This window comes from Salvelinus fontinalis, chromosome 28, assembly GCF_029448725.1.
Source record: "Salvelinus fontinalis isolate EN_2023a chromosome 28, ASM2944872v1, whole genome shotgun sequence".
Classification (NCBI taxonomy): Eukaryota; Metazoa; Chordata; class Actinopteri; order Salmoniformes; family Salmonidae; genus Salvelinus; species Salvelinus fontinalis.
The window spans coordinates 12,787,388-12,804,261 of record NC_074692.1 but is presented as its reverse complement, the minus strand read 5'-3'; the positions used below and the strand labels follow the sequence as shown (position 1 = coordinate 12,804,261).

At 40.3% G+C, this 16,874-nt stretch overlaps 1 protein-coding gene across 1 annotated transcript; it reads right to left on the bottom strand.

The window, feature by feature from the left end:
* Positions 1-110: 110 nt before the first annotated feature.
* LOC129826203 (calcium release-activated calcium channel protein 1-like) lies at positions 111-16,239 on the bottom strand. Its single transcript, XM_055886659.1, has 2 exons — positions 15,971-16,239; positions 111-2,948 (listed from the first exon to the last, which is right to left on the bottom strand). Exons 1-2 carry the CDS (start codon positions 16,082-16,084, stop codon positions 2,391-2,393), a joined length of 672 nt encoding a protein of 223 aa, XP_055742634.1. The 5' UTR covers positions 16,085-16,239; the 3' UTR covers positions 111-2,390.
* Positions 16,240-16,874: the final 635 nt, after the last annotated feature.

Genomic DNA, 16,874 nt, shown 5'->3' with positions numbered 1-16,874 from the left:
AGGACATTGCAAATAATTGAAGGTACCATTGTTTTCCATATTGATGCATCCAATATTTTTCATTCAAAAGAAGGTTGACTCAAACAGTAATTCAAAGTACATCTCATAAGTATTTTTTTAAAACTTTAATATGAATAAATGAAGCAACATAAGATGGATTTTCAGTAGGCATAGGGTTGTTATGCATAACGTAATCAAATATACAAAATGTATAATGATTGTCTAATAAAGAGGTCATTCCAATCCTCTGCCCTTTGGAGTCTCACCACAATGTAACAGATTTACAGTATAAGACAATGATTTGGCACCAGACAATGCAGTGTATTCATATGGTAAACATAACTGTGTGGGGTTTCATAAGCCCCAGGCACTCAAAGACCTCTTACAAATCTTGGCCTCAAATGGCATTTAAGGGGGATGTTACAATCATAATACAGTATACACTGAGTACAAAATATTAAGGACACCTTCCTAATATTGAATAGCACCCCCCCCCTTTTTCCCTCAGAACAGCCTCAATTTGTCGGGGCATGGACTCTACAAGGTGTTGAAAGCGTTCCGGGTTGACTCCAATATTTCCCACAGTTGTGTCAAGTTGGCTGGATGTCCTTTGGTTAGTGGACCATATGAAATAGAGAACACTTATTCACAATTGACTCATAAATAATAAAAACAGAAGATCATGTGCCGTTATTTGATGAAAGTAAATATGTGCACTTGGATCACATTAAAAGGTCGAAGACAAAGATCTGAATATTTTGCCTCCATAAAAATGCATTTATTAATTTGACCTCTAGTTTTAAGTATTTTCTCTAGAAGCTACTTGTAATTTGTCATAAATGCAAAACAAACAGAGCTTTACAATATCTTTAAGAAAAGTACTTCACATTGAAGATGGTATTTCAACCTGACATGAGGAACTGGGAACCATATCCCAACCAGTCTAATAATTACATAATGTCGGGGAAAAGGATAAACAAATACACTACCATTCAAAAGTTTAAGGTTACTTAGAAATGCCCTTGTTTTTGTGAGGCATCGGTTTCTCAAACTTGACACTAATGTACTTGTCCTCTTGCTCAGTTGTGCACCGGGGCCTCCTACTCTTCTTTCTATTCTGGTTAGAGACAGTTTGCGCTGTTCTGTGAAGGGAGTAGTACACAGCATTGTACAAGATCTTCAGTTCCTTGGCAATTTCTCACATGGAATAGCCTTACGAGTTTCAGAAGAAAGTTCTTTGTTTCTAGCCATTTTGAGCCTGTAATCGAACCCACAAATGCTGATGCTCCAGATACTCAACTAGTCTAAAGGGCAGTTTTATTGCTTCTTTAATTAGCACAACAGTTTTCAGCTGTGCTAACATAATTGCAAAAGGGTTTTCTAATGATCAATTAGCCTTTTAAAATGATAAACTTGGATTAGCTAACACAACGTGCCATTGGAGCACAGGAGTGATGGTTGCTGATAATGGGCAGATGTTCCATAAAAAATCTGACGTTTCCAAGTCATCTGACGTCAATCTGACGTTTTCTGATCAATTTGATGTTATGTTAAATGGACAAAAAATTGGCTTTTCTTTCAAAAATAAGGACATTTCTAAATGACCCCAAACTTTTGAACGGTAGTGTACATTTCAAATTCCACACTTGTATTTGTCTATCGTGTAACAGTAGCGTGCTTAAAATACATTAACTCATCAAATGACCATCAGAGCAAATCTGATCAATTGTACTGACTTTAAAATATTAAAATATATAAGGTATATATTCCAGACTGACTAAAAATCTAAATTCTGCTCTTCCCTTGCACCAGCAGTATTACAGCAGTTATTACATATTATGCTCCCCTGACCAGTTTTCCTTTCATGAAAATTGGCCGGTTATCATTTTGTTAAATTAAAATCCAACTACTTCACAAAATGTTATCTTACAGTATGTTCATCCCACACTTTGTGTTCCCCAGCCACCATAGACAGAACTTAGTGTAGTTGTGTATGTGACATAACTACAAATATCATCTATGTAATGAAGATTACAAAACATTTAAAAACCAATTTCACACAGATGCTCACTCACATTCAGCTATTCAGATCTGTTTCTGAAGCCATAAGGAAGACAATAGACATGCAGCAAAGTAAAAAAAAAAGTGGCTTGAGTCCAAACTAGTGAACAATACAAAGCAAATTCTTCTGACCTCTCCCCAACTATTTACACAAGTAGAAAAAAGCCTAGAGCAGAGTCCAAATCCCAATACAAAACATCTGAAGAAATATATTACTATATAAAGTATCCTTTCATGGTGCTCATGCAAATAGATACAAAAAAAACGAGTCAATAATACATTTCTTACAGCTGTGTACTGCTCCAACTCCCTACTTGTGTGTGCTCCCGTTAGGGGAAGTCGGCGGAGGAGGGCTGCAGACTGGTCGTCTCTGCCCTGTAGTCCAGCTGGTTCTGCAGCCGGGTGATATTGGACAGCTCCTCCAGCTCCTGAAACTGACGGTCAGTTTTGTGACTGACCAGAGAGCGGTAGAAGTGCACAGCGAACACAATAAAAACCAGTCCAAACGGCACCATAATGGAGGTGGAGACAATGGCTGCCTGCCTCCCATAATTGTCGGTGCTATTTTTAACAGTTGAGGGACTGAGAGGCAGGAACTTGACCCAGCACAGCAGAACCACCTCAGCCAGGAAGAGAAGGGTGCCGATGACAGTGGAGAAGGCCCAGGCCAGCTCAATGTAGCAGTGCATGCGCTCATGGGGCGACTCGTTGATTGAGTTCAAGTTGTGAACGTTGCTGACGGCCTCCAGGTTTGGCAGGATGCAGGTGCTGATCATCAGGGCGAAAAGGTGCACTGCCACAAGGACAGTGGTGCAGGCGCTGAAGGCTATCAGCAGCCCTTTGGGATACACATGATCTTCTTCCAGCTGCACCTCCACCATAGCCACCTGAAAGAGACATGATTTCACACAGTTACAGCTTGACTGAAAGAGCAACGTGCAAACAGAATGAGGAATCAGAACAATCTGAACACAATGAAGACAATGATGTAATTTAAAGCTCAACAACTGCATGTGACAATTCCATGTTTTTTCTCTATATGAGGGGTTGCAGTTGTGTTACAAATCACCTAGCAACCACACCGGGCGCCATGTTGGAAGACCAGTCAGTCTGGTGGAACTTTTGCCCTGTGTCCCCCAATTGTCCACATGGCTGGCTGTGTTTTGCTACCACTGAAAAACAACTCAGGAAGATTTCCCATTATTTAGTTTTTTTCCTAAGCACCCAGAATACAGAGGCAGTGGAAGAACCTATTCAAGTTAGTAAATATATTTCGAAAATTATAAAAAATGATGTACTGTATTATTAGCTAGTTAACTTATCATACTGAATAGCTAGCTAGTTAAGTGAATTAAATGTCACCACTCAGCTAGCTAAATTCGTATTAGCTAGCTAGCTGTCTTGTAGCCAACCGTTGCCTTGATGACAGCTTTGCACACTCTTGGCATTCTCTCAGCCAGCTCAACCAATGCTTTTTCAACAGTCTTGAAGGAGTTCCCACATATGCTGAGGACTTGTTGGCTGCTTTTCCTTCACTCCGCGGTCCAACTCATCCCAAACCCACTCAATTGGGTTGAGGTCAGGTGATTGTGGAGGCCAGGTCATCTGATGCAGCACTCAATCACTCTCCTTCTAGGTCAAATAGCCCTTACACAGCCTGGTGGTGTGTTTTGGGTCATTGTCCTGTTGAAAAACAAATTATTGTCCCACTAAACGCAAACCAGATGGGATGGCATATCGCTGCAGAATGTTGTGGTAGCCATGCTGGTTAAGTGTGCCTTGAATTCTAAATAAATCACAGGCAGTGTCACCAGCAAAGCTTCAAGTGGGAACCACACATGTGGAGATCATCAACTCACCTACTCTGCGTCTCACAAAGACACGACGGTTGGAATCAAAAATCTCAAATTTGGACTCATCAGACCAAAGGACAGATTTTCACCATTCTAAATGTCCATTGCTTGTGTTCTTGGCCCAAGCAAGTCTCTTCTTCTTATTGATGTCCTTTAGTAGTGGTTTCTTTGCAGCAATTCGACCATTAAGGCCTGCTTCACGCAGTCTCCTCTGAACAGTTGATGTTGAGATGTGTCTGTTATTTAACTCTGAAGCATTTATTTGGGCTGCAGCAGAGGTAACTGGGTCTTCCTTTCCTGTCGAGGTCCTCATGAGAGCCAGTTTCATCATAGCGCTTGACTGGTTTTGCGACTGCACTTGAAGAAACTTTCAACGTTTTTGAAATTTTCCGGATTGACTGACCTTCATGTCTTAAAGTAATGGACTGTCGTCTCTTTGCTTATTTGAGATGTTCTTGCCATAATATGGACTTGGTCTTTTACCAAATAGGGCTATCTTCTGTATTCCTCCCCTACACAACCGATTGACTGAAATGCATTAAGGAAAGAAATTCCACAAATGTGACTCACCACCTGGTTTCGGTCTTACGTAGCAAAATTTGATGTTTTTTTTAATTTTTTTTTTTTACATTGGATAAAAGTAGACTCAGAGATACAAAATGGTATATTATACACAGCATGCATTTTGGAACAATGGGAAAGTAATTTGCTTTTAAAGTTGATACATTTGTAAACTCACTTTTGAGAAAAGGGCCCTTGAATGTTTTGGTACCTACTGGAGAGCTCTCATTTGTCTACGCCCATTCAGCATTGTTCACACCCTCTTAAGCAAGCCCCACCCATCTCTTTAAGGATTCACATGAGGTCATGCGCTAAACAGTGAGTAGTGTAGTAAAGATTAAGACTAAAAGTGTTAGTAGCCTACAAGAAAAAATTCCAGGTAAACAGAAAGTGTCCAGATAAAAACAGTTTATAAATATTAGATGACGCTTACCCAGACACACTTGTCTGAATTGATGGGTCATGTGAAATAAATGCTATAACCCCCCAGCCACATCATGTTGTGGAAAAGTACAAAAATTGTCATACTTGAGTAAAAGTATAAATCATTTCAAATTCCTTATCTTAAAACAAGACGGCACAATTTATTATTATTTTTTTATTGAAGGATAGCCAGGGGCACACTCCAAAAATGTACAAACAAAGCATGTGTTTAGTGAGTCTGCCAGATCAGATGCAGTAGGGATGTTCTCTAAGTGTGTGAGAATTGAACAATTTTCCTGTCAAAATGTAACAAGTACTTTCGGGTGTCAGAGAAAATATATGGTGTAAAAAGTACATTTTCTTTCTGAATGTAGTGAAGTAAAATTTTCCAAAAATATTAATAATGTACAGATAACCTCAAAAAATACTTTAAAGTATGCCCAAATGCCTTCACACCAGTACATTAGCATACTTTATACTGTTGCACATATCACATAGTATTCCATACATAAGTTAAGGCAAACTGAGTTGAAACCAGAGTGAGGTGCACATGTACAGTACATAAACAGATGCATGCGCCATATATGTGGATGCGCCATATGTTTGTGTGGTGGACACTTGATACCGCAACGATATCATGTGACCGTATGTCACAAAATGTTACGACCACATATCAAGATTCATTTTTATATATACAGTTGAAGTCGGAAGTTTACATAAACTAGTTTTAATGACTCTAACTTAAGTGTTTCAACCACACCACCAATTTCTTGTTAACAAACTATAGTTTTGGCAAGTCGGTTAAGACATCTACTTTGTGCATGACAAGACATTTTTCCAACAATTGTTTACAGACAGATTATGTCACGTATAATTCACTGTATCGCAATTCCAGTGAGTCAGAAGTTTACATACACTAAGTTGACTGTGCCTTTAAACCTGCTTGGAAAATTTCAGAAAATTATGTCATGGCTTTAGGAGATTCTATTAGGCTAATTGACATCATTTAAGTCAATTGGCGGTGTACCTGTGGATGTATTTCAAGGCCTACCTTCAAACCAAGTGCCTCTTTGCTTGACATCATGGGAAAATCAAAAGAAAATCAGCCAAGACCTCAGAATTGTTTTTATGTAGACCTCCACAAGTCTGCTTCATCCTTGGGAAAAAAATCAAAACTCCTGAAGGTACCACGTTCATCTGTACAAACAATACTACGCAAGTATGAACACCATGGGACCACGCAGCCGCCATCCCGCTCAGGAAGGAGATGCGTTGTCTCAGAGATGAATGTACTTTTGTGCGAAAAGTGAAAATCAATCCCAGAACAACAGCAAAGGACCCTGTGAAGATGCTGGAGGAAACAGGTACAAAAGTATCTATATCCACAGTAAAACGAGTCCTATATCAACATAACCTGAAAGGCCGCTCAGCAAGGAAGAAGCCACTGCTCCAAAACCGCCATAAAAAAAGCCAGACTACGGTTTGCAACTGCACATGGAGACAAACATCGTACTTTTTGGAGAAATGTCCTCCAGTCTGATGAAACAAAAAAATAACTGTTTGCCCATAATGACCATCATTATATGTTTGGAGGAAAAAGGGGGGGGGCTTGCAGGCTGAAGAACACCATCCCGACCGTGAAGCACAGGGGTGGTAGAATCATGTTGTGGGGGTCTTTTGCTGCAGGAGGGACTGATACGCTTCACAACATAGATGGCATCATGAGGAAAGGAACATTATGTGGATATATTGAAGCAACATCTCAAGACATCAGTCAGGAAGTTAAAGCTTGGTCACAAATGGGTCTTCCAAATGGACAATGACCCCAAGCATACTTCCAAAGTTTTTGCAAAATGGCTTAAGGACAACAAAGTCAAGGTATTGAGTGGCCATCACAAAGCTCTTACCTCAATCCTATGGGAAAATTGTGGGCAGAACTGAAAAAGTGTGTGCGAGCAAGGAGGCCTACAAAGCTGACTCAGTTACACCACCTCTGTCAGGAGGAATGGGCCAAAATTTACCCAACTTATTGTGGGAAGCTTGTGGAAGGCTACCTGAAACGTTTGACCCAAGTTAAATAATTTAAAGGCAATGCTACCAAATACTAAGTGATTGTATGTAAACTTCTGACCCACTGGGAATGTGATGAAATAAATAAAAGCTGAAATAAAGCATTCTCTCCTATTATTCTGAAATTTCACATTCTTAAAATAAAGTGGTGATCCTAAGACAGGGAATTTTTACTAGCATTAAATGTCAGGAATTGTGAAAAACTGAGTTTAAACGTATTTGGCTGAGGTGTATGTAAACTTCCGACTTCAACTGTATATCAAAGTCTTGCTAAGTGGATGGGTCTCAACAGAAGGTGTAAACGGTACAGCCAAATGGTTACTTGCATAGTAGCAATATCAGAAATAGATAGTCAAAATAAAATATACAGTATGTACAAGAACAATATCAATAACGATATCAGTGATAGACGAGGTAGTTACACGCATACAATCAGGGGTAAAGTGGTGGAGCAGCAGGATAAAAAAAATAGCAGCAACGTATGCGTGTGTGTTAGGAGAGTGTCATGTGAATAGAGGCACTGCAGATAGTGCTGATGACTGGTCCGCCCGAACCACGCCATGAACAAGGGAATCTATAGTCGGAGAGGCCGTTTCTGTTCTGCCCTTGACTTTGGTGAAGGTCATGTGATGTCCATAGCCTCTTCGTCACAAAACTCCTTGATCTTCTCAAAAAGATAAGTTTGTCTAGCTGTGTCCAGTCCAGGTGGTGCTTGTACAGGCAGACCTACGGGAGGAAGGATGTCAGCGTTGCGCAGCAGTTGAAACGTGGTCGTGACAGTCTGAATGCTCCTTATCGACAACACCAGGCTCCAGAGCATCGAAGCTGTAAAACGGGGAATACTAAAAAAAAAAAAAAAAAACAGAAGACATTACAACATCAATTAACCTCCCAAGAAGAGCAACCTCATGCAATACAATGAAAATGACATTCACCTGAAGTGCTGGTACTGCTTGATCTGTGGCAGCGACCTGAAGTATGGAGTCAGGTGTTGTTGTCAGACATAGCTTTCCACCAACACCGTACCGTCCTCCAGTCCAACCAGCTGTTGGATGTTGACCCGTGTCACAGTGCTGTCCTTCACAACACCAGCAAAGTGTTCACTCTAGTCTTTCTGAAGCCCTGCTTGATGAGGCCGAAGCACCAGTCGGGGGCAAACTAGGTGTGGCCCGTGATCAGGAAGTGAAGGTCCAGACTGTGATGGAGTTCGTGCATGGTCTGCCAGGCACAATACCAGAGCACAAATGTGTTCATGGTTTGGCCACTGCAGTTATCACAATTCAGGTCCACCCGTGTTTCCCCAACTCTGTAGTTGGTGAAGAAATGGTGCATGTAGTTGATGACTGCGCTGCTGCCTTTGCTTGCTTGGGCCAGCTCTCTTTTTGATGGGAGGCATTAGACCATTCTCCTTGTATGACTGGTGGAGGAGAGGCAGTCGTGTTCTACTTATGCTTAAAGACAAATTCCCGAAAAAAATATTTTTGCATTATTATACAATAGATGCGAAATGGCATTCTGAGAACATCACTACACACACATCATACACGTAATGTTAGCTAGCTAGCCAGCCATCTAACATTAGCTAGCTAGCTAACAGCAAGCTTTAACTAGCAATACAAACAGATTGTCATAGCTACCTAATGTTAACCAAATAGGTTCAATGTTAGCTAGCTAACATTAGGCTATAATTAGCAATGCGAAATGGCATTCTGAGAAAACACACACAGTTCATACACATAAATTAATATTAGCTAGCAAGCCAGCCAGCTAATGTTAGCTAGCTAAAAATGTAACTATAATCCCAATCCATAGAGTAACATTACTAGCAATACAAACTGATTGTCATAGCTAAAGTTACCCGAATAAACTAGGTTCAACGTTAACATCAGCCATCAAAGCCAGCTGGCTAGCTAACAGCAAGCCTTAACTTGCAATAAAAACAACTTTCTGACAAAATTAGAAATGTATAATAGCTGAAACTGTAGCTAGATTCTTACCCATATACATGGATGAAAGCTTCATGGCAGACTGCAACCCCTTTCATTAAATAAGACATCCTGTGTTGTTTCTGTTTAGTTTGCACAGCTTGTTTGGCCCGTTGTGTTCCACGGATTTCAAAACTTGGTCAACTTCTTCCGTGACAAAAACACTGTTGATCGCCGTTTCGTCCCCATCACCGTCATCAGAAGACTCTACAATGTCTTCTTCAAATGAAAATGTTTTTACCTAAAATCAGGGATTTCCTCGTCGTCTGATTCATTTTCAGAGTCAGCATGGCACAATCGTCCTCCAGGAAGTAGTCCATCACAACTTTTTCCCACTGACCTTTGTCGATAGCGCCTGATAAATTCAGGGCAGCAATGTTATTGAGAGCAGTAGCAACATATTTGCAGTTCTCCATTGCTAACATTATCTCTTTATGAAAAACTGCAGTAGAAAGAATTATCTACGCATAACGAGCAGCTCATTTTATAGACACAAGATGCTACACCGCTGAACAATCTGAAACTTCTCTCGGCATGTCCAACCCACTCATTATCTCAGCCAATCATGGCTAGCGAGAAGGTTACTGGCTTTTTCTTTGGCTTACCCAACTAGGATCGTAATTTAAATTCTTTATTTGTATTTACAGATGGCATAAAAATTGTTAAGGCACCTGAATGTTCACATGTTCGAGAAGGCATTTCTGCCAAAAAACACATTTTGATAAGAAAATATTTTTTACGCTCAAACAGCTCTCCTGTGAAGTCGTGACTTGCGACATACACCTAGTTTCCTGAAATCAGGTCACAAATTAACTTAAGGCACACCTGTTGATTGAAATGCATTCCGGGTGACTACCTCATGAAGCTGGTTGACAGAATGCCAAGAGTGTGCAAAGCTGTCATCAAGACAAAGTGTGCCTACTTTGAAGAATCACTGATATATTTTGATTTGTTTAACACTTTTTTGGTTACTACATGATTCCATGTGTTAATTCATAGTTATGTCTTCACTATTATTCTCCAATGTAGAAAATAGGAAAAATAAAGAAACCCTAGAATGAGTAGGTGTGTCCAAACTTTTGACTGGTACTGTAAGTATTCCGACCCTTTGCTTATGAGACTTGAAATTGAGCTCCGGTGCATTCTGTTTCAATTGATCATCCTTGAGATGTTTCTACAACTTGACTGGAGTCCACCTGCGGTAAAGTCAATTGATTGGCCATGATTTGGAAAGGAACACAAAATTAAATAAAAGCACATTTTATTTGTCACATACACAAATTTAGCAGATGTTATTGCGGGTGTAACAAAATACTTGTGTTCCTAGCTCCAACAGTGCAGTAGTATCTATCAATTCACAACAATACACATAAATCTAAAATTAAAATAATGGAATTAAGAAATGTATAAATATTAGATTGAGCAATGTTGGGAGTGGCATTGACTAAAATACAGTAGAATACAGTATTTAGTTGTGAGATGTGTAAAGCAGTATGTAAACATTATTAAAGTGACTAGTGTTCCATTAATAAAAAGTAGCAGTGATTCCAAATCTATGTATATAGGGCAGCAGCCTCTAAGGTCCAGGGTTGCGTAACCGGGTGGTAGCCGGCTAGTGATGTCCATTTAACAGTCACCTTGAGATTAGAAAAAAAAGCTTATGTCTCTCAGTCCCGGGTTTGATGCACCTGTACTGACCTTGCCTTCTGGAAGATAGCGGTGTAAACAGGCCGTGGCTCAGGTTGTTGATGTCGTTTTTGACCTTCCTGTGACATCGGGTGCAGTAGGTGTCATACAGAGCAGGTAGTTTGCCCTGTCTATACACGGTCCCACAGTTGACAGTGCATGTCAGACCAAAACCAAGCCATGAGGTCGAAGGAATTGTCCGTAGAGCTCCGAGACAGGATTGTACTGAGGCACAGATCTGGGGAAAGGTACCAAAACATTTCTGCAGCATTGAAGGTCCCCAAGGACACAGTGGCCTCCATTCTTAAATGGAAGAAGTTTGGAACCACCAAGACTCTTACTAGAGCTGGCCGCCTGGCCAGACCGAGCAATCGGGGGAGAAGGGCCTTGGTCAGGGAGGTGACCAAGAACCCGATGGTCGCTGACAGAGCTCCAGAGTTCCTCTGTGGAGATGGCAGAATCTTCCAGAAGGACAACCATCTCCGCAGCACTCCACCAATCAGACCTTATGGTAGTGGCTAGACAGAAGCCACTCCTCAGTAAAAGGCACATTACAGACCACTTGGAGTTTGCCAAAAAGCACCTAAAAAGACTCTCAGACCATGAGAAACAAGATTCTCTGGTCTGATGAAACCAAGATTGAACTCTTTGGCCTGGATGCCAAGCGTTCACATCTGGAGGACACCTGGCACCATCCCTACGGTGAAGCATGGTGGTGGCAGCATCATGCTGTGGGGATGATTTTCAGAGGCAGGGACTGGGAGACTAGTCAGAATTGAGGGAAAGATGAACAGACCAAAGTACAGAGAAATTCTTGATGAAAACCTGCTCCAGAACGCTCAGGACTTCAGACTGGGGTGAAGGTTCACCTTCCAACAGAACAGCAACCCTAAGCACACAGCAAAGACAACGCAGAAGTGGCTTCGGGACAAGTCTCTGAATGTCCTTCAGTGGCCCAGCCAGAGCCCGGACTTGAACATGATCAAACAGCTCTGGAGAGACCTGAAAATAGATGTGCAGCGATGCTCCCCATCCAACATGAGGGAGCTTGAGGGGATCTGCAGAGAAGAATGGGAGAAACTCCCCAAATACAGGTGTGCCAAGCTTGTAGTGTCATACCCACGAAGACCTGAGGCTGTAATCGCTTCCAAAGGTGCTTCAACAAAACACGGACTAAAAAAGGGGTGGGCAATTCCAGTCCTCGGGGGGCCTGATTGATTATTGGAGCAAAACTGTGATACCAATCACCTGACTCAAATAATCACCTAATCATGCTCTTCACTTTAGAATACAATTTGATTAATCAGCTGCGTTTGCTAGAGATGGAGAAAAAGTGTGACACCAATCAGGCCCTCGAGGACTGACGTTGCCCACCCCTGGACTAAAGGGTCTGAATACTTATGTAAATTAGATTTCCGTTTTTTTTATTTTCATAAATTTGCAAAAATTTCTAAAAAACTGTTTTTGCTTTGTCATTATGGGGGTATTGTGTGTAGATTGTTGAGGGGGGGGGGGGGGACAATTGAATCAATTTTAGAATAAGGATGTATCGTAATAAAATGTGGAAAAAGTCAAGGGGTCTGAATACTTTCCGAACACACTGTATTTATCATCATCATCATCATCGTCGTAAATTAAAAACAAACTCGAAAGCCATTTGTAGCTAGCTAGCTAACAGCCATGGCATGGAAGAGGATGAAAGGATTAACAGCACCAGTTGTCAAAGGGATAGAATAGGCTACTCTGGATAGGGTATGTACTGTTGTAGGAGGACATTATGAAAAGATTCTCCAGCTCCAGTCCCTAGCGAGAGAAACTATGAGGAAAGAGAGATATAGAAACATAATATTCAGTACCGTCTTATTTGAGTATGATTAAGCCTGTTTCTTTGTGATGTTTTCTGTCGTCAGATAAAGCAAGCTGCGAAACCCTGTATGCAGATGAAGAGGTCCCAATGAATGTCCCAAGAGAATAACGGTACATCCTTGTATACCATGTGTTGTGTGTAAATGTTGAAAATAAAAATAGTTTCAAAAAAGTCAAACACGAATAAACCTATTACAATTGGAGCAGCCAACCCTTCTATTCCAGCCCAGCACTAATACACCTGATTCAACTTCTCAAAACAAATTAGTTGATAATCAAGTGCGCTATTGCTGGGCTGGAATAGAAGTCTGCTCACCAAGTAGATTGGGGATCAGTGGTGTGAGGTTGGCTACCTCTGGTATTGACTTTTTTGTAAAGATGAAATTATGCTTTCATAATAATAGCCTAGGTACTTGTTACTAAAATGTCTAAACCTTTACATACGAGTTAGCTTACCTGTACACTTTTTATTTCATATAGTCAAAGTATTGATTCTTCGAAGTGAAGTGTTTAAATTTAACTTAAAACTATTATACAAGATGAACTAGTGTCAGTGTTGATTAATCACAGATCACAATCCTGCAATAAAGAGGGGAAGGGAATCTGTCTCTGATTTGTCTGTTGCTGTGTTGTATTCTCAAATGAACATGACCTTTTTGATCAGTTGTAAGTGCCCCAAATAGTTTTATTTGATTGATATCCAGAGAGAGTGTCAGCCATGTGAACCCATTTTGCAGCTGATGATAATGGCTATGTCATTGCAGCCATAGGCCTACAGCAGTGTTTCCCAACTCCAGTCCTCGAGTGCAACCCTACAGCACACATACCTGATTCGGACAAACATACTTGATTCAACTCATTGAGGGCCTGACGATTAGTTGACAAGTTGAATCCGGTGTGCTTGTTCAGGACATCAATAAAAAGGTGTACTTTTGGGGTTACTTGAGGACTGGAGTTGGGAACCACTGGACCATCAGTATGATGACATTAGCCTTATGGGCATTTACAAAGGCCCCTTGGCATTGTGGAACTGAAGCAGAGATTAGCTTCTTCCAATGATGAAATGATCAGAGCAGCTCCTGTACTAACAGCTGTCTGAGTTCAGGTCTTGACGGGAAAAAGGGGTCTTTGCTTTTTGACAGTTCTTGAGTCTTATCTCCTTTGTTTCCTGATCTGTAAAAATATTTTTTCACGTCGTCTTTCCGGCCTTGTTAGAGCAGCCATACTGCACAAAAATTTACCATGGTGATGAATGAAGTAGTTTTAGGCACTGTTATCATGCAGCTTGGGGTAGCCACTCAGCTGTTATTGTCAGAAGAACTGATGCGGTGGTCTTCCAAACATGGCCGCCAGGAGGCGTCGTACATCACCTAGCAACCCTCTATTGGGTGCAGGACTGTACAGGAAGATGTAGCCTAGCGTTTGTGACCAGCTGACAACTGTACTGGGTCTAACTTTCTGGTGGGTGAGTGACTGTCAGATTTGCTGCAGTTTATTTGTGGTAGGTTAAGTTTTAGATATGACTCACTAATGCCATCCTTAATTTGCATCTGGCCTTGCATAGTGGTTTAACTTGCAGAGACATTTAAATGCACTCAACTATGCATATGCAAATCTATGCATCAAAATTGCAATGTAACCAGCTTCATACAGAACTACATTTAATTGTAGGCCTAATGCATATCGTTAAATATGTTTGCCGGTTATTTTCAATCAAAACAGTCTTGGTTTATCCAGCATTGTAGTCAAATACTGGTAGGATGCTGCAACCTGGACTCAGGGGTAGACATTACATAGTAAATGTAAATTGAGGACTCTCCAATTAGTATGGTATGTATTCATTTGTGGCTGTCCATCATATGATATGATACAAATTACAATTGCAAACTTATGATATGTTAAGAATTCAAATTTGTTATGCTAACGTTAGCCACAGCGAATTGGAATAGGTGCTAATGTTAGTTAGGTGGCTAATGTTTGCTAAGTTAGGGGTTAGGGTTAAGTTTAGGTGTTAGGTTAAAGGGTTAGGGTTAGCTAAAAGGGTAAGGTTAGGGGATGGGTGAGTTAACTTCTCTAGGACAGGGGGCAGCATTTTCACGTTTGGATGAAAAGCATACCCAAATTCAACTGCCAGCTACTCATCCCCAGAAGATAAGATATGCATATTGTTAGGATATTTGGATAGAAAACACTCTGAAGTTTAAAACTTTTTGAATAATGTCTGAGTATAACAGAACTTATTTAGCAGGCGAAACCCCGAGGACAAACCATTCAGATTTTTTTTTTTTTGAGGTCACTCTCTTTTCAATGGATTTTCATTGGGAATACAGATTTCTAATTGACCTTCTTGCAGTTCCTACCGCTTCCACTGGATGTCAACAGTCTTTAGAAATTCGTTGAGGGTTTTTCCTTTGTGTAATGAAGAAGTACAGCCATTTTGAATCAGGGTCACTTAATGTGTCCTGTTTGTTAGAGGCGCATGACCAGAAGGCTAGCTACAGTTTGTTTTAATCCTGTAATATACACAGATCATCCAGTCTTCAATTTTATTGATTATTTACGTTAAAAAATACCTAAAGTTGTATTACAAAAGTAGTTTGAAATGTTTTGGCAAAGTTTACAGGTAACTTTTGAGATATTTTGTAGTGACGTTTCACAAGTTGGAACCGGTGTTTTTCTGGATCAAACGCGACAAATAGACATTTTGGATATATATCGACGGAATTAATCGAACAAAAGGACCATTTGTGATGTTTATGGGACATATTGGAGTGCCAACAACAGAAGCTCGTCAAAGGTAAAGCATGAATTATATTTTTATTTCTGCGTTTTGTGCAGGGTTGCTATCCTCAGATAATAGCATCGTTTGCTTTCGCCGAAAAGCCTATTTGAATTCTGACATGTTGGCTGGATTCACAACCAGTTTAGCTTTAATTTGGTGTCTTTCATGTGTGATTTCATGAAGGTTTGATTTTTATAGTAGTTTATTTGAATTTGGCGCTCTGCATTTTTACTGGCTTTTGGCCAAGTGGGACGTTAGCGTCCCACATATCCCAGAGGAGTTAACATGCTAAGTAGTTGCAAAGTAGTTCAAAAGTTCCTAATTGACTAAAATGCTAAAGTTGTCCGTAATAAGATTTAAACTTGCACCCACCCATCCAACAACCCTACTTTCATTTTTGCCTTAGGTAACCAGCTGTCTTATAACTATACCAAACATAAAATATCATACTATTTTGAATGTCTCTGATTTATTTGACTATATTACATCTAATCTGAGACCAGGTTACAAATCATACTAATTTCAGTTTCTAGAATTTACGTTTACTATGTTACGTCGTCTATGAGACCGGGCTGGTAGGATAGTCTACCGGTGGGTGTAGTTTTAAGAAATAGTGCGTCATAACTACATTTTGTCAAAGTTGTCATCCGCTCCAACCCATATGACTGGGTCCTGGTACTCACCATTGCGAAACCCGACAGGAGAGCTGAAGTTCTGCTCGTAGCCTTCAGCTTTGCTCGACTCAAGTAAAGTTTTCTCCAAGACAGAGCTTGCAAAGAATGCTCGTTCAAACTCATTGCTGGCTACTGGTAATAACTTTTCAAGCAGTCAACCTGTAGTTCTTCCAAGTGGAAGAGTCGACTAAAAATACACGAGCTGCGGACTCATGCGACTTGACATACAACTGTACTTCTAAACGAATTCAGGAAATGACACGATACTACCCACAATCCAATGCTGTTTCTGTTTGCCTTCTTGCGGAAGTTGTAGTGCGCCTATGAACATTTCTTTGTGGATTGTGTGTCTAGTCTAGATCTGTATGGGTGCATGTTTGAATAGCCCACGTCAACTTCGTCTAAATAATGCATACAATGTGTTAAATACCATGGGATGATTATATTTGTTTGTCCATCCATAGTCTATAGAATTGCACAAATGTATAACATACTTTTTCACTTCTTGCATTTCAGCCATAGAAGATTGACAAGATTCTAGTACCAGAATTCCATCTGCAACAGTTCGATGCATCTGTGACTTTGGACGTGTTGTAAACTGTCTCAATGTGCTATTGGCTTGGTCGTGTTCATTAGTGCACATTTTATTAATGTTTTATTCAATTACTGGATTCGATTGGAAACATGCTATTGAGCAGCCATCTTTGACTCCCACCTAGTGGAGGCCATATCCTATATTATGACAAATCAATGAAGCCTGAGAATGAAGGCTTAGAAATAATTCTGTAAGGACTGCTTTTTTATCAAATAGTTTAATGTGTTTAACTTATCTTTATTGGTCTCCCTTTTTAAGCTAGTTGGTGTGCACATTTATACTAGTGCAATGTGTTCTTCCATTTTATATTGCTTTGAT